This window comes from Leucopleurus acutus (genome assembly GCF_964270905.1).
Source record: "Leucopleurus acutus genome assembly, chromosome: 1".
Lineage (NCBI taxonomy): Eukaryota > Metazoa > Chordata > Mammalia > Artiodactyla > Delphinidae > Leucopleurus > Leucopleurus acutus.
The window spans coordinates 187,027,216-187,050,441 of record NC_139142.1 but is presented as its reverse complement, the minus strand read 5'-3'; the positions used below and the strand labels follow the sequence as shown (position 1 = coordinate 187,050,441).

At 41.7% G+C, this 23,226-nt stretch overlaps 1 protein-coding gene across 4 annotated transcripts in view; it reads right to left on the bottom strand.

Annotated features, from left to right (window-relative positions):
• NRP1 (neuropilin 1) overlaps window positions 1–23,226 on the bottom strand; it is a 138,048-nt gene that overhangs the window by 76,004 nt on the left and 38,818 nt on the right. For all 4 annotated transcript variants that reach the window (XM_082847578.1, XM_082847580.1, XM_082847581.1 and 1 more), the window contains exons 3-4: window positions 7,215–7,396; window positions 883–1,110 (exon numbers count right to left, since the gene is read on the bottom strand). In XM_082847578.1, the coding sequence (XP_082703704.1) occupies window positions 883–1,110; window positions 7,215–7,396 (410 nt within the window). The remainder of the gene's footprint in view (window positions 1–882; window positions 1,111–7,214; window positions 7,397–23,226) is intronic.

The following is a 23,226-nucleotide window of genomic DNA, read 5'->3' as shown; positions in this document are numbered from 1 at the left end:
TTCTTCTCATGCCTTTACTCTACTTTTTCTTCTTTTTTTTTTCCTTTGTTTATAGCACTTCTCATCTTCTAACATTCCATACACATACTTCATTTGTCTGTAATGTGCCCTGTTTATTACCTCATTCCCCCTGGTAGAATCTAAACAGGGCAGCCATCTTTGCTTTGTTTGCCAAGAGGCTAGAACAGTGCCTGGTCCATGGCAGGTGCTCAATAAATATATTTTTTGAATGGATGATGAATTCAGATGATAGGAACAAGGTGTACCAAGGATGTACTGAGGCAATTTGAATCCCCAAAGATAAAAATTCCCTAGAGAACAGACAAGGAATCCATCTAAATGAAGAATGTCCAAATGTTCTCCTCCTTCCTTTCCTAAATTTCTAAATGTTTTGGTAGCATAATAGACACATATTTCACTGTTAAAATTTTAGCAGGTACTTAACCTCTCTGGCCCTTAGTCTCTGCATTTACAAAATGAATGGTTTGATTTAACTGATGTCTTAAGAGCTCACCCTCTGATGAGTTTATGAATTAATGACCTACAGGCAAGTCATTGAAATGAGCAAAATACTTAAGTCAGGAAAACCATGGATTGGTCCCAATTTTGTCAGCAAAATAGTTATGAGACCTTGCATAGACTTTTATGGCTCCGTTTCCTCATCTATAAAATGAAGGCATTAGATTAGAAAGTTACCAAGTCTTTTTGGGCTCAAATATTTCGTCATGGCTCTGCATAAAGAAAGTTACTGTTTTGCTTTGCTTTGCCTCCTCCTTTTGAGCTACTTTTTAAAGCGACGCATGTGTCATGATGCTTGTAAAAGGATCCCAGGACCCTTCCCCCAGATCCTTCCCTTTTGGGGGTGCTTCCTGCCATTCTTACCGTCAGGGAATCCATCCCAGATTTCTAGCCGGTCATAGCGGCAAAACATCCCCCCCGGAGGATTTGAGTCAGCCTCCAGGTCAAAGCTTTCAAATTCCAGGATAATCTCCGACATCTTTGGTGCAAAGATAATATAGGTGCATTCTAGGCTGTTGGGATATTTTTCAGGGAATCCTGGGGATTTTATCACCCCACTAGGTGTAGTGTAGTTCTGGGAACATTCAGGACCTATAAGTAAAAGAAAAAAGGAGCAAAGTGAAAATTCCACTTAAACGACCTTCCCAAGAAATAACCTGGGCAAAGACGGTTAATCTTTCTAATAAAAGCCCACCATTATAATCACGGCCCTAATCACCCCTTACTCAGCCTTTTCGCAGTGGTGATAGGTATGGAAAGTCAAGTTCAGATTTATTGTGTTCACCTTAGTTTTCCATTTGTGTGGAGCAATTTTAAAACTTCTGCTCTTGCAGAGAAAAAAAAATGACAAATACAAAATCATGTGGGAACATTGAATGAGTAAGCTACAGAAATCTCGACAGAGCCCTAGAGAAATAATTACAGCCCCTTCAAGCTTAAATCTTTAAATCTTGAGGCTGACAGCCCTTTACTGGTGAAATAGAACATTTACAAAGGCGAGGGAGAGAATTCAGTGGAGGGAGTTTGGGTTTCAGATTCCTACACCAGTGACTCAGTAACTCTACCAGATGTGACCTCTGCCTCTTTGACAAACCAAATGTGAAAGGTAATTCGTACATGTACGCAGGGTGAGTGACTCATTTGGAACGGTGTTGACACAGGTGTGCCAGTAAACTGTGGGTGTTGGTGGGGGCATGGTAAACTGGGATGCAGGTCCTGTGGCTACAAGTCACCTGATACCAATGTTGACATCCTAACCTTCTCCAAAGTATCAGATACAGTACAGGAGGTCATTCTAAAATGTTAATGTATATGTTTATAACGTGTAATTTAAATGACGGTTCAGTGTTATCACGACAACAAATTACAGTGATCTGTAATTTAAATTACATATATTGCAAGTCATCCTTATGACTACATGAATTACCACAATTTCAGTTCATGGAATCAGCACTGAACAGGGTGCTATTCACCACACAATTGAAAACCGCCCATCTACATGGACAGGGACATCAGCCTGTCAGCTTCTGCCCCTTATCACCACCACTGCTGCCCTGATTGTCAAAGAGCTCTTAGGGCTCCCTGGGAAACAGAGATGACCCGACCCTTTTGAATCTCAGGATCCAATGCAGGGATGTTCAGTTCAACAATTCTTTTCCCGGACTGTTGCCTCACTGATGGGGACCCTGCGAGGAAGTGTAAGGATTCAACTCTAAATAAGGAGGCTTGTTGGGCTTGTTCTTAACTAAATATTCTTCCAAAGTGCCAAGTACTAAAGGCAACATATTAGGCATTAATACACATTAAATTTAACTAGCAGATCTCTATTTTTAGTGGCGAGGGCTAGTAAGCTGAATCTCCTCCTCAGCGCATCTGGCAGCCTGTTGAAAAAACAAACCAATCGCTTTCTCCCCACGCACGTATTAGACAGCCATGGCCCTGGAGACGAAGACTACTTAGTAGACGGCACAATAAACCTGGTCGGTAGAGTTCTGACTTGAATACCTTCCCAAGCCTTCTACGATGGGGCTCACCCTTTAGCATGATGGCCTCCAATGCTTATCTATTTGATTCTGGTTAAAAAGTTATTATCATGTGGCATTTTGCCGTGTCAGTTTCAGGTAAGGAGATTGTGAAATGTGCGTCTAATTTATAATATGCTTCTAAGCTGTTTGGTGGCTTCTGAGATGACTAGGCCAATTTGTCATTAATTGACAAAGTCATTTATATGTAGGTAATTGGGAACCCTTTAGAATTTGATTTCCAAGATGTAGGAACAGTGACTCTGGAGACCTCCAACCTCCTCCCTGGGGATTTGGCTGGCAAAGCAAACAGGAGAGTTTAATGCAGGTTCCAATATTTTCTCCTTCTTAAAAAAAATAAAATTACCCAGGTTAGGTTAAGATTTAATGAGAGGAAAAAAAATGACAGGAATTAAGGGCACAATTTCAAAATCAAATAAATTCCCATGCTTTCACTGTATATCCTTGTCATGTCAGATCCCTTTATTTTATTTTATTTTATTTATTTATCTTTTTTTGGTACGCGGGCCTCTCACTGTTGCGGCCTTTCCCGTTGCGGACCACAGGCTCCGGACGCGCAGGCTCAGCAGCCACGGCTCACGGGCCCAGCCGCTCCGTGGCATGTGGGATCTTCCTGGACCGGGGCACGAACCCATGTCCCCTGCATCGGCAGGTGGACTCTCAACCACTGCGCCACCAGGGAAGCCCCAGATCCCTTTAGAAGCTAGCCCAGGTTTTCTAACGTATTCTGACAAAGGCTGGGGACATTCCATGGGGAAGCGGAAGACGGCTGGATGGATCACCAGGAACTCTGAGCTCTAGTCCTGCCTTTATCACTGACCTGCTGTGTAGCCTCCGTGGCCTCTTAACCTTCCTGGTCCTCAGATTCTGTGCATCACAAATGGGAGGTGGGCTTCAGGATTTGAAAAAAATTCCTTTCAAACTCAAAGCTTCTGTGATTTCCTACTTCCTCCATTATACATCAAAATTTGTCTTACTCAGTTCCTTAATCCCTGTTGTGTAAGTTTGCCACAGTTGAGTGAGCACTTCCCCAAAAACGATGATGGCGGGAGCGGGTTGAGGTATCCCATGGTGAATACACAAGCCGTAAACAAGACTAAGGGCGAGCAGCTGGTGTGCCCAGGAGTGAGTGAGCTACTGGGGTGAGGGGGGCACACACAGCATTGGCAGCCAGTGACACCATGCTTTCCCCGCTACTTGTAAGACTGAGAGCATCCTGTGTAGCCATAGGCACCCCACGTTTCGTTGTTAAGGACCATAAGGATGGATAATGATAAGAGCTAAAATATTCTCTTTGGAATTATTATTAAATGTACAGACTTTTAGTCAAATAATGTATGAAGTGACCAATCCCGCTCTCAATAAATGCTGCCCCCGCCCCCACCACTGAGACCCACAGGAAATGGATATGGCTTCTTCCAGCATCTGGGCCTGGATGACCCAGACCCAGGGAAGGACAGGGGCAGAGTGGGAGGTGTGCAGGCTGGGGTTTCCTAGAGAAATTTCTTCCAGTGAATGGAAATCATCTTAGGGCTGGTAGCCCAAGGTTTTAGCATCTGGGAAGAGACCTGCAGAAGGGGAATGTGGTACCTGAGGAGAGGACTAGGGTGTCCAGGGGGCTCCAGGAGGCATGGGGAAGAGGTAAGGACTGGCCACCACTGTCAGGCAAAGGTGGTCCTCTAGAAATGCAGTCCCGGGAATGCAGAAATGGCCCTGTGATCTACTGTCAGAAAACCTCAAGGTCAACAAGTGAAAATTTAATGTATTGGTTCAACTATGATTAGTCTAATTTATGTGTTTTGAGGAAACCTGAAATTGCTGCAGCCTGGAAGAAGTGCTATGTTTTCAAAAGAATGGAGATTCTGTAACATCATTAAATGGCTTTAGAGGAAAGAACGCCCGTGAACCTGTCTATGTGTTCGTGAATGTATTCTCCTAGTTCATGATTTTATGGAGTATCTATAAGGACTACAATATGTGCAATGAGTGAGAGAGAAAGATGTTTTCTTTGCATTTTTTAGGTGGTACCAATTTAGTTGGGAAATGATACATACACACATGAAGAAATTTGGGATTACTTAGGAAAAACATTTAGTTAGTGAAACACAGTTGTGTGTGTGTGTGTGTGTGTGTGTGTGTGTGTATATATATATATATGTACAGTTTGTATAGGTGTATATTTATGTGTGTGTCTATAAGGGACAAGCTGGGTACAAGTGTAGGAAAATAAAAAGTACATTAATGAAGAGGAATAAGCTTAAAGCCTGGTTTCCATGGAGGTTAAAAGGCTTAAACCAGAAGAGAGGGAGGGCTGTGAAATCTGGATAAAGCACCCCCTTTATCTATAATCACTGTAACAGCTAGTGTGCATGGGATGCATCTTCTGGGACAGGCACTGGCTACATGTTTTCATTTCATCTGATCTTCACAAAGAGCCTGTGCTAGATACTGGTATCCATTTTTCAGATGAGGAATCCAAAGCTCTGAACCTCCACACAGACGGTCAGTAGCCAAATCAAAATTCACATGCAGGTCTGCTGCACCTCACTCAGCACACCAACCTGGGGCACGAAGCCAGGTTGTGGGTTTGTAAGAGTGAAGCTGGGAAGGTTGGGAGCATCTGATGTCAAGGCTTGAGCTTGACCTTGGAGGACTTGACCCGACAGGTGACAGACACCCGCCATAGGTGTCTTGGGGACAGTAGTTTGATGACTATTTGAGAAGCTGTGCTAGGATATGATAACGTGGGGATTAACCACAAGGCAGGCTTGTCTGGCCAATGGCAGTGGACGTGGAAAGGAAGCTGTGACTCTCTCTCTTTTTAATTGAGGTATAGTTGATTTACAAGATTATAACAGGTTCAGGTGTACAGCAAGGTGATTCAAGATTTCTGAAGCCATGACTCTTTGAGACTTTGGGACGAAAATCCAAAAGAACTGGCAGCCATATTGGATGTAGGGAGGCAAGAAGAGAAAGAAGAAAATAAGGCTTCGAGTCTCAAGGACGGCATTGAGGGGAAAAAAGGGCGGAAATCACGGTGCATCTGAGACTAACAGAAGTGTGGGGATGAGTTCATCTGGAAGGAAGCTGAAGAACTATTAATGACTTAGGAAGGATCTCGCTCTTTCTCCATCCACCGTCTTCAGATCTTTGAGAAACACTGACAATGAAAAGTTATTCTTGCCTCCTTTTCTGACACTTTCTTTGATGCTGTCACATGCGGGTCAGCAAGCAAATGCATGTGTTTGTGCATGTGTGTACATACACATACATGGATTTAGATAGGTCAAACAGCTCTCAACACAAGGAAATATGTCCATATGTAATCACGTGAACACACTGAGGTCCTACGTCTGCTGTTATTTCTACTAAAGGTTTTCTGAGCACGTGCCCAGATGAATTTCTGAAGAAAGTTCTCTCCATCTATCCATATTTATATGGGACAGTACCAGATTTCTTTGACATTTAAAGAAGTTGTGCCAATGCTCCCAGAAACACTTAAAACTTTCTTTTTGGTTATTCTCGGTGGCCACCGACCCAGAGAATCTTAGGCTTTTGTATCTGGTGTGGCTGGATTTCTTTTCTATTAAATAAAGCCCTTTCTCCTATATTCCAGGACAATACATTTAAATCTTGAGCCTCTGTCCCTGGAAGGTCTCCCGCACATTAATGTCCACTTAAAAGGGGAGGCTGGATTGAGCACACAGCAGGAACCTACAGGCTGTTGTGAAAAACAGTGACATCCAGGTAAAGCTACAATTCGTATCAATTGATATGTGTGTTGAATTCCTCAAAGCTGGGAGACCGTGCATTCTCAGATTCTATCCCATCCCAATATATACCATTGTGACTGAAGATCAGTAAGTGATTATTCTGCAGAGGGCAAGTGATAATTAATTTGGAAGAGGAATGCCATTTAAATGCATGACGGTTTTGCTTCCTCCAGGAAGTTCTTTCCCCAACCATGCCTCCCATCAATAGAAAGCCTCTTCTTCTTCCAATAGCTTTAGAAACTCTAAGGCTAGTGGACTAGCGCTTTGCTTTTCCTAGGAAATACCTGTTTTGAATTTTGCAATAAAATAAAGCGAAGAGGCAAGAGGGAGGGGATATGGGGATATATGTATACGTATAACTGATTCACTTTGGTATACAGCAGAAACTAACACACCATTGTAAAGCAATTATACCCCAATAAAGATGTTTAAAAAAAGAATAAACTTAAATGAGGTGTTAAAAAAAAAAAGGGAAGAAGATGTATATGACTTTAAGGTAAGAGGGACTCATGCATTTTTAACTAAAGAAATGAAACTTCAAGAGTAGATCAAACTTATTTTTGAATAGGAAAGATAGGAATAAATGTTCTTCAAGGAGTTTTACAGAGTATATACCTTATAAACACCGGTCAGCATATTAGAATGATGAAATTGTGATGCTTAAAATACATTTTAAAAGTTTTTTTAAACATGCTTCCTCCATACACTGGGTAATTTTCCTTTGTTTAAAGTATTTTCCAATTTTTGTAATGGGAATATATGACTTTTTACCAAAAGTTTAAAAACGTTACTCCTTGTCTCTCTTTTCACTTTGTCTCTCGCGAGCTCAAGCAATGTTAATGACCACTTAGTCACGCTTGTTCTCCTGTAAGTTACTCACCTCTCTTGAAAATTTCATAACGTATGGAAAATCCTGCCCCGTGTGTCTCATAATCAGAGACAAACTTGATAAACAGAAATGGCCCTGAAGACACGACAGGAGAAGGGGCAATCTTTCCACAGAACTTTCCCCATAAACGCCCATTTTCATTCTCTCCATCGATGACTTCCACGTAGTCATACCTAAGACACAAAGATGGAAGAAAACATCAGGTTAACGAGAAAAGTCCTTTTGATTTCAGTAATTTAGAAACCAGCATTCTCCACCACCATCTGTCAGGAGCAAAACTGCTATCTGCATTCACTGCTGGATTTCATGGAGAGGGAAAGAAGTCTAGCAAAATGAAATAATTAAAATGGACTACATCGTGTCCATATACATCATCTGGCAACACAGAACTATTAAGAATAATGGTGTCCATTATACTTGCAGACAATGTCAGTTAAAGTAACCAATTAACAAGAAAAAGGAAAATCTCATGAGCACAATTCTCTTTTATTAAATTGTGTTCCTTTGTCTGGGGTTGGGGGGTTGTCAATACATAATGCTATGCATTCTTTTCAAACTGTGAAGTTCTTTTAGGAATTCAAAATGTCTCCTTGGCTGGAGCTCTCCATAAATAATACTTTGATTTCTGTGAGTGACCCTCTAAACATATGGCCACAGAATAATAAACAGATTCTTTACCATTTAACTCAATTCCACTAAGCTCCAGGCTTCTTAGAAGAAAAAAAAAACTCTCTCAGTATCCACTGTGGTCAAAACACAGATCATCTTTTCCCCAAACTACAACTTGAATTGCAGAACATAATCTCTTCAAAGAAAAAAGTTTATTTAAAAATGGAAAGTAACTTTATTTACTACCAGCCTTATTACCTTTAAAGGAATATTGTCATTTGAAATGGAAATATGACACACTTGAAATCATCAAAGTGATATGATTTTTAAAAATTCAGGCTTAATGATACACTAAGCAGACAAATGATGAAGGAAGTAGCAATAAAATATTACCCTAAAGATTGCACTGAGATAATGCATGTGTCTGGACCATTTTTTTCACTAAAAGGTGGAAATCCATCTCCAATAAACTAGCATTCCCCCAGGAAAACAGGAAGACTTTTTTTGTTCGGCATTATCTATTTCTTAGCGTCTTGCTCTTTCTTTTCGTTTTATTTGCCAAGTCACCTAGGAGCCAGATAATCTGATTTGTCTTCCATACTTCTTCTAGAACTGACGTGAAGACATTACAATCCATTCATTGCAAAACATTATTTCTGTGTTTAACTTGGTTCAAAAGTCCTGGGATATATTAATTTCAGGAACGGCTAAAATATGGCAGTAACGTAAACTGTATCTGGCGATTTAAAAGAGATCAAAGTGTGGGAAATCTTCATGATGACCAATGTCATCCTTAGCAATCCTTTGCAAACTGTCCAGGACACATGACTTATGTTTATGTAAAGTCTCACGAGACAACTGCAAAGATGCTATCAAGAGTTAAAGTGGATAGCTTAAGGCTCTCTAAATTAAAAATGACATTACCTCATCAGTCAAAATTGTGCCGGCTTTGTGTATATCAAGAAGAAAATAAAGCTGACACTGAATGAATGAAGCACTAGTGTATGTGAATTATTGTAGTAACTGAATTTCCTCTGCTGCATCTGCTGATTCCAGGAGTAAAATCACTGGCCGGCTAGCATCGCTGTCCCTTTGCAAAACTAGGGAGCTACACAGAGGCATTGTTTGTTTCTCTAGACACTGGGAGATGCTTTGCATGTTAAGACAAGACAAAGGAGGAGGATGAAGACAGCGGTACCTTCAAAATCCTCAGGGACTTTTTATAGTCAACTGAGGGCAGCTGGAAAGAACCCCATCTCTGTACTCATGAAAGCCTCACAAGTTGGCATTTATGCAGTAATTCCTTTTATCTCTGCTGCTTCATTGACCAGACAGGTCTGCATGGTTTGCCCCACGCTTGCTTATAATTTAACTGTGATTTGAGCCGTTGACTGCGTTTGGCCTGGTGACTGTGCGTCCGGCTCTGCTCTATAGGCTTTTTACTTGCATCTCGACATGGTCTGAATACTAAGTGGCCGCATCCTAGTGCATTTTGCCTTCCAGACACAAATAAGAGAGGTGGGTCAGGCATTCTGAAGAAGTAAGGGCATTTCTGTGAGGAGACCTTTCTCCCAGGTATGACAGAACTCAGCTATTACACTGCTGGGGAATTACAACAGTGGATGAAGCCAGTCTTTTAATTCACATTATCTTCTAGTAGTAAATACTAGACTCTCCCCTTGGCAACAGTAAAAGCTATTTTGAAAAGGGGCAGAGGGACTGGATGCTCTACCCAGCAAGAGATAAATCGTCGCATCTTAAGTGCCAATTTTAGGCAATGGGATTATTCGGGGATACAATAGTTACATTTATAAACTGGGATGCTGCTATCATTTTAGCACTTTCTACCATCCACCAGGGCCCCCAAATGTATCACAGATAGCAGTTCATGTAAATATTCAAGAGGGTGTATGCGTAAAAATTGCAAAGGGTGATACTGCCAAGGAAGTTAAGAAAGCAGCTTGCTTCTCCCTCTGGAGTTGAGACCAGTTCCACCCCATAAGTTTCTCGCTGGCAAACATGGTGCCAGGAATGCAGCTGGTGTGCCAGCATCCCTCCCCGGAGACTAAATGTGTCGCCACAGCGACGCACCCCGCCCGCACTGGCCTGAGGCCCAGGATCCTGAGTTTGCAAATTTCGATCCCCCAGACGGCTGCACTGCTCTGTTACTGCTGCCGGCGCGGCAAGCACCACGTTCCTTGGGATGTTAAGATCCTCAGTCCTGGAACCAAAGACCTGAGCAGGTGAGCCTGGAGGTACCTATCCGACTCGCATCCCGAACCGACAAGCACAGGCTGCGGGAGGAGATCTGGGGAATCTTGGGAATCTAATTCATAAAAGCCAGAGGAGGGATCACGAAGTTAACCCGTCTGTCCCTTTGGAGCCCGGCTCTGGAAAAAGAATGTTTCCAGGTGACCAAGAGGCTGCGTCTGGGTCCAAAGTGCACCACCCACCTGTGCAGGAAAGCCTTCCTCAGACCTCACCTCCCCACGTTTCATCACAGGAACACCAACATCAAGTGGATTTAGCCATCTTCTCATCCCTCTCTTTTTTATCATTAAAAAAAATTTTTATTTTTGGCCGTGCCGCGCAGCCTGTGAGATCTTAGTTCCCGAGATCAAACCCGGGCCCACTGCATTGGAAGCATGGAGTCCTACCCACTGGACCGCCAGGGAATTCCCCCTCACTCCCCATCTCTCTTTATCAATCTTCTACCTTAAACCTTTCCCTTTCTGCACCAATAATGGGAAAGCAGCCCACCTTTACTGGGAATAAGGCATAGATCTCTCTACCTAAGCTTCTTACATTTAAAGACACTTTCTCAAGGTTGCAGTTTTCAGGTGTGCGGCCCTGGGTGGCTCTTCCATGAGTATCCCTGGCTTTAAGCTCATGCTTCTCAGGCCCCACGCCTTCCTGCTTCCATAACCCCCGCTCTCACACTACCCAGGTATATGTGGGTGGTGAAAACATTTTGAATCCTAATACTAATCACGAGTTTAGTTTCCCATAAGAGTGATAAAAGAATAAAGATTTCCTTCTAAGAATTCTTGAAAGGATTACTCAGAGATTTTTTTTCTTCTTCTTCTGGAAAGTTTGAATTATGGTTTTAGGAAAATGGCCAAGGAAAGGGAAAAGTGATGGGAAAATGAGAAATGTCTTCAGTCACTAAAGAGTGCTTTGGGAGGCTTTCTAGGTATGCGGTGCTGAATAGACGAATAGCACACTTATACTTAAGTCGGGTTTTCTCCTGTGAGTACAAATGACCCCCGACTCTATGGTGGGGTCTGTTAATGGCAAAAAAACCCCGAATCCTCTACAGGGTGTTGTCTGTACGGGGAGCTACCGTACCAACCCCCTCACAGCTTCTGGACATTCTCGAGTTGTTAGGAAGGGGGATTTTAGGTAATGGTGTCTTTCTAATCTCCTTCCAAGAGGCTCTCCCCTCACATGCATACGTACGTTAATAATGGAGAAATTCGATACCTGACATCATAAACCAGAGTGAGAAATGATGTTGGCTAACATAATTTGCACCTACAAAAATGTGTTTCTTTGGACCTTTGGTTTATTTTACACAAGGCATTAATAGCTATCCCAACTGAACAAGCTGTAAACGATTACTGTACTGTTGTTCAAGAATTACCTTCCTTCTTCCCCAGAAGAAAACAGATTTTTTTTTTCCTCAGAGTATTAGAAAGAGGAGTTGGATATAAAAATATACGATGATGGAGTATGGAGGGGCCAATTAGCTCGCATCGGTGTTTCTGAGCAGTTTGATATGACCCACCCCCTAACCATTCTGGCTTCCTTGCAAGGTTCTAATCAAGATAAATATATGAAAAGCCTTTTATAAGGTTCATAGACTCATGTAGTAAAAGCATTTTTAGAAATCTATTCAAAAGAAATAATCTGGAATAATGTCAAATATGTATGCAAAGAGTATTGCCTGAAGCTTTATAATAATGGGGAAAAATGGAAATAAGGCCTACAGGAAGAAGAAGGAATTTACGTACATTCATATTGAGGAATATTATTCAGCCATTAAAAAGCATGTTCAACAAAAGATTTTTTATAACAAAGGAAAAATGCTTATGATAAGTGAAAAAAACTTTACACAGTATATCCTCAATTTTCATTCATATGAAGTAAAAGAACAGGAGGGAAATATGCAAGCTATTAACAAGTGTTTATCTCTGGGTAGGGAGATTATTTCTGTATTATTATTTCTGTATTTTTCAAAATTTTTACAATGGACAAGTACTCTTTCTTAATCAAATTTATTTTGAAAGCATTAACTACTTATATATGAAGTAGCAAATCAATACCTTATTGCCCAGCTAACAATTTTATATTTCTTGCTCAGAAAACACTATCTTTTTTGATGTTTTATTTGGAAATAAATCAAAGGCTTTGCCTTTTGTTTTTAAAACAATGGGATCAATGAGGCTCCTTGTGTGATACATTTTTGGGGAGTACTAGAAAGTTAAAGTGAATCTGATTTGATCTCATACTTTCTGAAATGCTGGCAGTAATACCTGCCATTTGTACAGTAACTTCCCTGTTACAATATACTCTCAGATCATTGTCTAACACGGTCTTTACAGTAATCCCAGGAGGGAGATTATTAGGTGGTACCATCTCAGAAGGAGCCCAGAGCAGTGGAAGCACCGGGTAAGAGACACATGAATGAAATAATTAGTATCTTTTCCACATTGCCCAGTCTGGGACAAGTTTGATTCTAGTATCTGCTCTTGTTACTCCCTTTCATACGTATTTTTTGAGGGTGGGAGATGGGTATGGCTTATTATTTTAGAATTAGTCATGAACAACTGGTCAACTGGTCAATGTTGCTAGAAAATGCCACATCGATGAACATTTCATTGGTGGTCTTCTTAACAGTGTGCTTAGAGCTGTACAAACAAGAATCCTGGTGTTTGCAAAGGTATATGTGCAGGTGTGCATGTGAGAGATAGAGACAGAGACAGCGGGAGCCCTGGCCTTTCAGGAGTCACATGAGTTGAAAGTTTCAGTGGAATTGATGGTGGCCACTGCGTGGGACTCCTCCTGGAGCTGTCCTGGCCCTCCAGCTCAGGCTAATGTTCAGGGACCACGTGGCTAGAACCCAAACCCAGTCTGGACAACAGAAATGGGAGTGGGGCTGAAAGGTAGCTGTGATTTCGTTCTCTCCCTGGTGCCAGCACCTGGGCCTGGACACAGATGGCTCCACTAAAGACGGGGCGGAGGTAGAGCCTGCATCCCCAGGGTGGGTAGGTGGGAAGGGCAGGACCTTCTGACGACCCCCAAGTCTGGAGCCAGCCTGGTGCAGCACCCCCAGGATGGAGCTGGCAAAGCCGAGATTCAGAGCTGGGGAGAGGGCCTGAGTTGGCGGAACGGCGGAGAATCCTGCAGCACTTTCAGAGGAACAGAGAGGCTGGGCTGTGACCTGGCTGCTGTCCCTCCAGCCCCCGGGCCTAGGGTCAAATACCAATTTCTATGAAAGTCATTCTAAATCCCTACAAAATTTTAAAATTTGTACCGTGAACTGATATTTCTTTGTTTATTACATTGCTATGGTCCCCTTTCAAGTTTGCTTCTAGGTTTATAAAGTAATTGTTGCTTCATTAAAATAATGGCATATATTTTTCCTAGATATATATTTGTTCATATATATATTATCTTTTTCTTCCTATATGCACACTCTGAGGATTATGAGCAGGGCTGTAGGACATTAGCCTCGACCTGGGGCTCATCTGCATTTGTTAGAACACTTTCTAAAATTCAGTTTTTCTTACTTCTATTCTAGTAGTACTTTCCATACACCCCGTGAGTCTAACTTCTAATCCACAGCATTATCACTTCTCTACCTGTCGTGTGTTTATGCGTATTTGCACGAAGTAAAACGCTCTTGACACTGTCTGCACTTTTTTCCAGTTGAGGGTGGCTGCCCGTGAGACATTGGGGTAGTAGGTTAGCATCTGAGTGGCATTTCCACTGCCCCACCATCCAGTTCCTTCACTGATCTTATCACCCAAACTCAGGCTCCAGCTATGAGGAGACCGAGGAGGGTCTAGCGTCTATTGAACTTCAAGATGAGCACAAGTGCCAGGGTGCAGGTACAACCGCTGGCTGGCCTGGGCCACGCCACAGAGCCCAGGGGAGCCTGGTGCTAGACGACCAGGCAGCTTTGCTCAGTGGCTGCTGGATGTACTTCAGCCAAACCATCTCTCCAGCAACCTACTCCACTGATGGGAAATGGGATGTCAAACATCTCACCTTTCTTGGAACAAAAAGTTGCTGCAAACACTGTCTTTCGTTTAATGCCACTGGCCTCCTCAGAGGCCCACATGGTGTTACTCTTGTTACTCGTGCACAGGCTTCCAGATCGTTCTCCTCCAGGAAGTTCCAATGCCATAGAGTCCACCTGACACCTCTGCTGTGTGGCTCCTCTGATTAAAGCTCAAGAAAGATTTCTATATGTATGATGGTCAGATAACCCCTTCTCAAATAATCAGAGTACAGTAAAACTCATAAAGCTGATCTCACACATTAAAATTTTCATTTTTAAGCTTGTGTAATGCCTCAGGGCCATAATAATGTATATCAATAATTTTACTGCAGCCATAGAAAAATGGATCATGAATAGGTTAGATAATAACATAATATGTACAAGAGCAAACAGTCCCAGGAAATGAGGTATTACAAAAGTAAAGAAAGAAATATTTAAGGAAAAACTTTTACTGGAGTAAAAAGAAATATTAAATGGTTTTCACTGTAGTAATACAAAGGGATAATCAAAGGCAGTGGGTCACAGCTGGTCAAGACCAACTGGAAAGAAAGAAACTGAGATAATAAACATTCAGCAGGTAGTGGACAGCTTCCAGCTGCTGCATAACAAGTCACCCCAAACGTAGGGGCTTAAAACAGCACACACTTATTAGCTCATAGTCTGTAGGTCAGAAGTCTGGTCTGGCCTGGCTGGGGTCCCTGCTCAACGTATCACAAGATGGAAATCGAGTGTCTGCAGGGCCGTGTTCTCATCTGAGTTCTGTGTCTTTGTCACAGCTCACACTGCTGTGCCGGAATGCAGTTTCCTGCAGCTGTGGGACTGCAGTCCTCATTTCCTTGCTGGCTACCAACTGGGGGCTGCTCTCAGATCCCCGGGGCCACCCACCTTCCTTGCCACAAAAGGGAGCTGGCCCTCTCCAGCTTCAAAGCCAGCAACAGAGACTTTCCCTCCCATTGGATTCTTCCTCTGCTTCAAAACTCCTCAGGAAAAGCTGAGTCCCTAGTGAGGGTTCACCTGATTAGGCCAGGCTCACCCAGGATAACCTCCCTTTCTCGAGGCCAACTGATTTGGCAACTTAATTAAATCTGCAAAATCCCTGTACAGCAGCACCTAGATTAATAATAGGTGATTGAGTAACTGGGAGAAGATGTGTGTAACCAGGGGCCGAGGATCTTGGGATTCTGCCTATCGCTCAGACCCAGCTCTGGATGGACGCATGGAGCTTGGAAGCTGCAGTACAGACCCAAGCAGCAGGGATTGTCCACTTACATCCCCTGGCAGGGCAAAGCCTAGAAGGATCCAGGGTAAGATGAAGGGCAGGGGTGGGAAACTGCACAAGGCTGGAAGCTATTTCAATGTTCTCAGCTCCCATCATCAGCTGTTGGTTTGAAAGCCCTCAGCCAACCATGGTCCTCGCCTGCAGAAAGGAAAGCAGGGTTCTGGAGAGAGTCACGCTCTCCTGATTGAAGCAAAACAGACACTCCGAGATTGTCCAACACATATGTCTAGAGACAGAAGAGTGATAATAGCTTAATTCAAAAATAAATATATAAAAGAACTCAAGACATGTGGTGTAAAATAATGGTCAAAATATATATAATTTTCACGGAAAGTGCTTCGAGTTTGAATTTCTCATTTCTGAGGAATCTCACTTTATAATTAAGATTTACTGGCATGGAAGATTAAAAATCCTTCACATGGGGAAATATCTTTAGGGTTTAACTCCGATTATGAAATCCAAAGATGCATTTCAAACGGAAGACCAGGGACGCCTCCTTTAAAACAACTACACTCCGAGGTAATGGAGTCTTCCAGTGTCAAACTTGCAAAGTTCAGTATTTATAGAAAAATTCACATGCCTTTAATTACCATAAATTTGGTTCCCAAGTAAAATGGTGCCGTCTGGAAGATATTAACATCATTTACAACTTGTTCGCCTCCCTATTTCATAGAAAAGTTTTACTTCTTGCCAACTTTCCACTGTTCTCAGGGAAAAAAAAAAGAATTACTTTCATGGATTGTCTCAAGATGAGTTTATATAGCTAGTCAAACCATCAAAAAGTGACAGAGGGGAAGTCTTGGACACGTTTACTTCCTTCTTATTTACTTTAAATACTTATATCTTTTTTTTTTTTTTTTTTTTTTTGCGGTACACGGGCCTCTCACCGTTGTGGCCTCTCCCGTTGCGGAGCACAGGCTCCGGACGCGCAGGCTCAGCGGCCATGGCTCACGGGCCCAGCCGCTCCGTGGCATGTGGGATCCTCCCGGACCGGGGCACGAACCCGCGTCCCCTGCATCGGCAGGCGGACTCTCAACCACTGCACCACCAGGGAAGCCCTAAATACTTATATCTTTAAGTTTTTGGTTTTTGTTTTAAATAAAGGCTGTTCTCTCCTCTCTGTTCCTCTTCTCTCAGGCTTCTCAGGGGGATAAAGTGGAGAGAGAGCTCAGGTGTTAAAAACTGGGTTCTGATGTGGGCTCTGAGCTTCAGGACTCACTCCTGCACCTTTTATCTATCAAGAAGCCCCACCATTTTTGACCTCCCACAAAGTCTCAAAGGGAACAGTGGGGCAGGAGGTGCCACCTGCCTGGCCAACCATCAAATTAGCCAAACTGGGACACAGCTGCGGTTAAGTCCTCACACTCAGTCACTGACTAGCTGAGTGTCACTAACGAACGTCTGTGGGCCTCAGTTGCTCACCTGCAAAATGGACAAAATGATAATTAAACTTACAAGATAACAGGGAGGACTCAGTGAAATACTACACGGTGATGTCCCCTTCCAAGTGAGGCTGGAATGCAGGAGAAGCAAAGAGACAAATGCACAGAGAACCCAATGGAGCACAGCTTTACTTTCCCAAAGGTATATGTTACACAGTTCAAGACAGACTGTAGTTTAGGTAGTACAGGAAGTTTGGCTATTGTTATCTCCCTGGGGGATCTATCAGTCAGAAGATGACTAACTCTCAGAAGATGACATAACCTGATACTCTGAAAAATACTACTTGGAATGACAGTACGTCTTGTCCTAGTACTACCACTAAAAACCAGTCAATTAAAGCCATAGTCAGAAATGGAGTTAAAGAAAATATATATACTACGAGACTTTTTTTTTTTTTTTTAAAGAAATCACTAAATCCGTTAAGTGTTTCCACTGATGTACCCAACTGATTTAATGATCTGCGACTGGATTAGTGCTATCAGCATGCAGTGCTGAATTTGCTCAGAAAGCCCCCTCAGTTGGTATGGTGGACGCACCAGGGGACAACTTCCAGTTCTGGAAAAGCAGTGACTCTGCCTTAAGGCATAGCAGGATCATAATCTGCAAGTTTCCTTTTCAATTATTTGGAAAAAGAAATAAAGGCATAATTCCATTTTAGACTATAGGACCTAATGTGCTAATTTTAAGAGTTAAAAAAAAATCCTCCTGATTAATTAGTGATTATTCAGTGGGGATCTAGGTAGTTTGCTAATCAGAGCTGCAGGAACTAACGTTGGCAAATACTCATTTTTTAAAAGGCTGTTTTTTGCTTTCTTTGCAGTAATTACAGTAGAGCCTTTTCAGCATCAGGTAGGTGAGATTATTCATCCTAGAGTGGGGAAGTTCCTTAGTCTGTAATGACAACCCATTTTTTTTCTGAAAAAGTGGTAAGCAAAAAATGCTGAAGAAAAATGGGTCTAGTGACAGACAGATGTCTCTTCCTTTTAGTGACACCGATGGTGAGAGAAAGGTTGAGCTGACTTTTATGATGGCCAGTTGGCACCAATCCAAGTCAAAATGGTGCTATTCTGTTCAGTAGACCCTTAAGGTTTACTTAAGAGTACAAACCCCTGAGCTAACCACAGCCAAGAAATATGAAGCTTTTAGATACGGGCCTGATTCATGTATGGTGCTAGAAAGAAATGCACAAGACAAAAATAGATCATGGCGTAGAGAGAGTTTCTTAATCCCTCGTGTTTATTGAAAGCAGCGTTCTGTTTGCCGTAAGTCATGTTTAGAGTCCGAAGCATTCATGCTTAGGGTATTTGTTCTTTTTTGAATTTTTCACTATTTAAAATTCTATTAAGTCATAAAGCAGGTGTTTCAACTGCAGATGACTGGGTTACTAGTAGTCTTACTAACTAACCTAGGATATATTCTGTAACCCCAAGTCAACTTGTGATACAGGGAATAATTTAAATAATGAGAAATATATCATGGACATAAAATACTTCAAGTGTCAACCAGGGCTTTTTTTTATGTTACAACATGGAAATTAGTTAAAAAACAAAATATGCAGAGAATCATTGGTTATTGGCCTAAACATTAGTTTGCATGATTTTTTTCTTATTGCTGACTTGCTTTACAGACTAATTAATTGGTATAAAGCAAGCCTTTAATTATCTCTGTTAGGAACAAGCTCATGGAGACAAGAAAGGATTTTAATGACCTAGGTGGCCTCATGATTTATATGGGTCTTGAGGAGTAATTGTGTGTTTAGAAGAAAGGAAAGCAGTGGCCATAAACTTTACCGGTAGCCTAAGACCAGAAGTACCCTCTTGCCACATAAAGGGTCAGCTTGCAGAGATGGCTCTGTGCTTGGAGCATGGATTTAACCCAACCAGGAGATCATATAGCCCTCATCCTACCATCTAAAGCACTCCCCAGCCCCAAAACATCTTTATGGTAAGCTTAACAGAAAGGAAAAGGGAATAGGGTCAAGTTAGCTAAAATAAAACATTGCATAAAGGGAGCATTTTCAAACACATGCTTCTCCTAAGCACAGCACAAGCTAGAGAAAGGTATAAAAAGTTCCCCTTGATAATACTAAAGACTCAGCTGTAAAAACAAGACAGGTAGGCATAGGAGAGAGAAAGCTGTACTCCACCTTCCTACTTTGACTAATTATTTCATAAGGAAAGGAGATGGTTTTTTTCACCGAAAACCAGAATACATAAAACAATTTAACATTTCACAGCCTAAGTTCTTTGAACGGTCTTAACGTAGAGGGCTAAAGTTCACTGCGCTTTATATCTATAAAGTTTATTAAGAGAACTGACAGTGTACAGTCACAGGGAGAGATAGGAATAAGGCAGTTTTCCGCATTTTGGTTCTTGATTTGAGGGCAAATAAGTGCTCATTTACAAATACGTGATAAAACAGATCCTTTGAGAATCTTTTTAGGGGAAACATTTAAAACATTGCAGCTCTTGAAGTTGTATTACTTTAAAAATAACCCATATTTCAGATATTTCATTAATTCTGATTGCATTTCCCTCTTATAATGGCAAATTACCTAGATCACATTATTATTGTTTTCATCACTTTCCGATCTCTTGTTTGCTGTTTTGTTTTGTTTTTTTTAAAGTAGGAAGCAGAAATCGTAGGAAACTGGCCCTAAAATGTGTCCCTCAGAATACCAGTCTTATGAAATGCTTCTGAAAAGAATGTTTTTTTCCCAAAATCATTTGGGAACGCTGCACATCATAATGTTCCTTCTGTGAATATCCATAATTTGTGTCAGTATAAGGCTCTGAGAAGTCCCATGGGTATGAAACCTTGATTTAACTTGGTTTAACCCAACATATACCAATTCCATTGATCATAAGATCCTTTTATTACACAATAGAGGTGGAACTCATGTTGGCCAGAAAGTATTTTCTACGTGCTATTTTGAAAAGTCACTTACTTTGCACTAGCCACAGGTCAGAAATAATAAAAAATCCAGGGAGGAAGGGAATCAACTTCGTAAATGATGACATAAATTTTGGAAGATGGAGATAAATTTGGCAACCTAATTCCTTCTCCTATTCTGCCTTACATGTTAGAAATTTAATTTGAATCAGTGCTTTGAAAAACTGTTTTAGCGACTGTTTCTGACAGTCGGTGTCGATACGTAAGATACGTAAATACGGTGCCGATATGTAAGACTGTGCCTATACTCAGTAAAAGGGACTCAACTGACGCTGACAAATGCACTGGGCATGGCTGAATCCGGAGTCTCTCTGAGCACAGGAATCAGGAACACACTGGATTTACTACCTAGTTAATGTTAAGGTGAACATGATGAATAGAACTAGCAAAAGTTTACCGTGGGAAGAGATCTAAGGGATACATTTTATAGATGAGAAAACTGAAGCCCAGAACACTGAAGGAACTGCATATTTCAAATCCAGTTAACACAAGAATCAGAACTTTCTACAGTATTATGATGAAAGATGAACCATTGCATCTCATTTTTAGGAGATGATGAAAAGGGTCTCTATGATCATCAGGGTCTACTTCTAATTTGAGATTTCCACCAAGGGATTTCTCAGCCTTCTTCAAAAACCTCCAGGAAGAGGAAACACACTGAGTCCAGGCAGGGAGTTTGGCCCATCTTCATTGCCTGGCAATGATCCCAAGCCTTCCTGACTTTGCCTCAGATCTGTTCCCTCCATAAATGTTTCTTCATTATTTAATGCAGTTTCCACCCATTGATCCTAAGACCACATTTAGTTCCTCTTGCACACGAGAGCCTTGCAGCTCTTTAAGCATAGCCATCACGCCCCTCATCCCTCACTTTGTTAGTACTGTAAGAAGAGAAAAATTCCAAGAATTCATTTATTAGATCGACACACAAAAAAACCAGGCAAAACACAGATAAGTATAGAAACTTCTCTAATTTTGAAGGCTGATGTGACATCATTATTTTAGCAACCCAGGGATGCTGAGAACTTTGAAAGCATGTATCCATTTCAAAGGCTCTATAACTGAGTTTTGGGGACTTGGGGTGGTATCTGTGCCACCAAGGGCAGGGTGGAGGGCCAGACTTCTATTCTCCTCTCTTTCCAGAACCTTCTCTGCCTTCCTTCTCCTCCATTCCACATGCTCCAGACTCTGCCCTTCTTACTGATTTGGGACTAGGTGATCTAGAGTTAGGGTCTTGTCCTGGGAACGAAAAACCAGCTCTGGGGAGCAAGGATCCAGGAAGGTGTGGAGCAGAAGGAAGGGCTGATCCAGGACCCCCCGTGGATGGAGCCAGAGGTCAGAAGATGCCTGGGTGACAATTTAACACAATTTCCACATCGACTTTGAGTGTTGGCTTTCTGATACTGAAGAAAAAATTTAATTTATCCTGATGACTTTTCTTTTACAAACTAAGTATGCCAGCCCAAATCTCCAAATTCTGGACAGAGAACATTCCTCTTTTTGTAACTGTTAACTTTTGATGTTGAATTTTCTCTTACTGCTTTCCTCTTCACACTACTATGTAATTCCATACCAACCGATAGTCCCTTTAACACCTTTCTGTGTGTGTAATATAGTAAGATTACTGCTGCACTGCAAAAATGTCACTGATCTAGGACACTTCCCTGAATGACTCAGATTGTAATTATTCTCTTTCCCAGACAGAGACAAAATACCCATTTTCACTAGTTAAACACACACACAGCCTCCATAATCTTTTAAACCTTAAAATAGGCTTTTGTAAATTTGGAAGTCAAATGGGCTTTCTATCAATGACTTACTACTGAATTCCTCCCTAATTATTCACTGATGAATGTACACTCAGAAACACAGGTTAACAACAGTTCAAATACTACCGAAGCAGAAGTAATGCTGGGTTTGGCAGTCTTTACATATAATAACTTCAACTGGAGGTTTCTCTAATTTTTCTTCGTTAAAATCCAATGTCTTCAAACATACTTTCCCCTTAATGTGTGTCAGACATGTCAAACACTGGCTGGGTAAATGTTTGAACAGTAATAATATTGATCTCTTCAATGGAAATCTTCCATACAAATGGTAGAAGACCATTAGCAAAAGCTTTTATTTTTTACTCCCATTATGCTTTGCAATTAACGAAGAAAGTATTCTTAGCATGTGTGAAATACATACACACACACATATGTATATAATTTGTGGTAAAAAAGTAGTAATAGCTTATATTTATATACAAGCTTATAATTGCTTATAATTATATATACAGAATTTTTGGTGAAAAATAGCAATAGCTTATAATTATATATATAAAATTTTCGGTGAAAATAGTAATAGCTTATATATATGTAGCACTCTTTTCTGAATAGCTGAGAAGGCTTTTATGCTTGTCCTTGGGGTACAGGCTTGAAAAGAGAGAGTGAACCGGTAGCATCCTATGACATGTGAGGATGTCTTTTCTGCAGTTGTGGCCACATCATTCCTACACCAGCCGGTCAATTTTGTCAAACCACTGGCTTCACAGGCAACTCATTACTGAATTCACTAGTGAATCAACTGAATTAACTCCTGAATGGTTTGCCCAGAGTCACCCAGAGTACCTGGAATGGAGTCCAGGGTCTAAGTGGTGGTCCAGACAGAGAGCTGACTCCTCGCCCCTGGGTCTGGACCTCGCTGTCAGGGACTAGAGGTAGCACTGGTGCTGGGGGCTGGGGGGAGGTAAAAGAAACGGAAGCTGTGCCAGGGGAAGGTAATCCGAGGACACTTCTATAGCAGCGCATCTTCCACGGCCTCCAGACCGTGCTCTCCTATTTCACAGCTGCAGGGCTGTCTCAGGAAGGCTGTAAGCCCAGGCTTTGCTAGGGCCGCAAACAAAACGCAGCATTTCCTTCTTGCTCTAAACTGAACTTTTAAAAACAGTGTTTAAACCTGGTTAATAGGACTTTTGATAATGGCCCTAAAAAAAAGTCAAAAGATAAAACATGAATCCTAGAAGATAAATGGCAGAGTCAAAAGGAAATTAGAAAGGGTGATTTGGAGGTCAAATGCCATGTCCAGGTACTAGTTGCAGGGTTTTCATTTTAAAGCACAAACTGAAGGAGCCATGCCCTGGCTAGTCCTGGGGACTCCGTGACGTCTCTGACCGGTTACCACCCTGGGATAGTGTTAACTCTTCTGAAGGTCAGGGACAACTGCCCTGATGTCCCCCATCTAAGGATAACTGCACAGAATTATTCTGGCATCTCTTCCCTAGGAGTTTCTCTTTCCCTTTTTCTGCCGATCCAAATTCCATACTTTCAAAGCCCAACCCAAGGTTCACTTGTTCTGTGAAGATTTTCTTAGACTCAATCGCCTGTAAATGTTTCCTCCACTTGAATTTATGGAGCCCTGAGCCAGTATGGACTGAGTAATCATACATTTGCCCA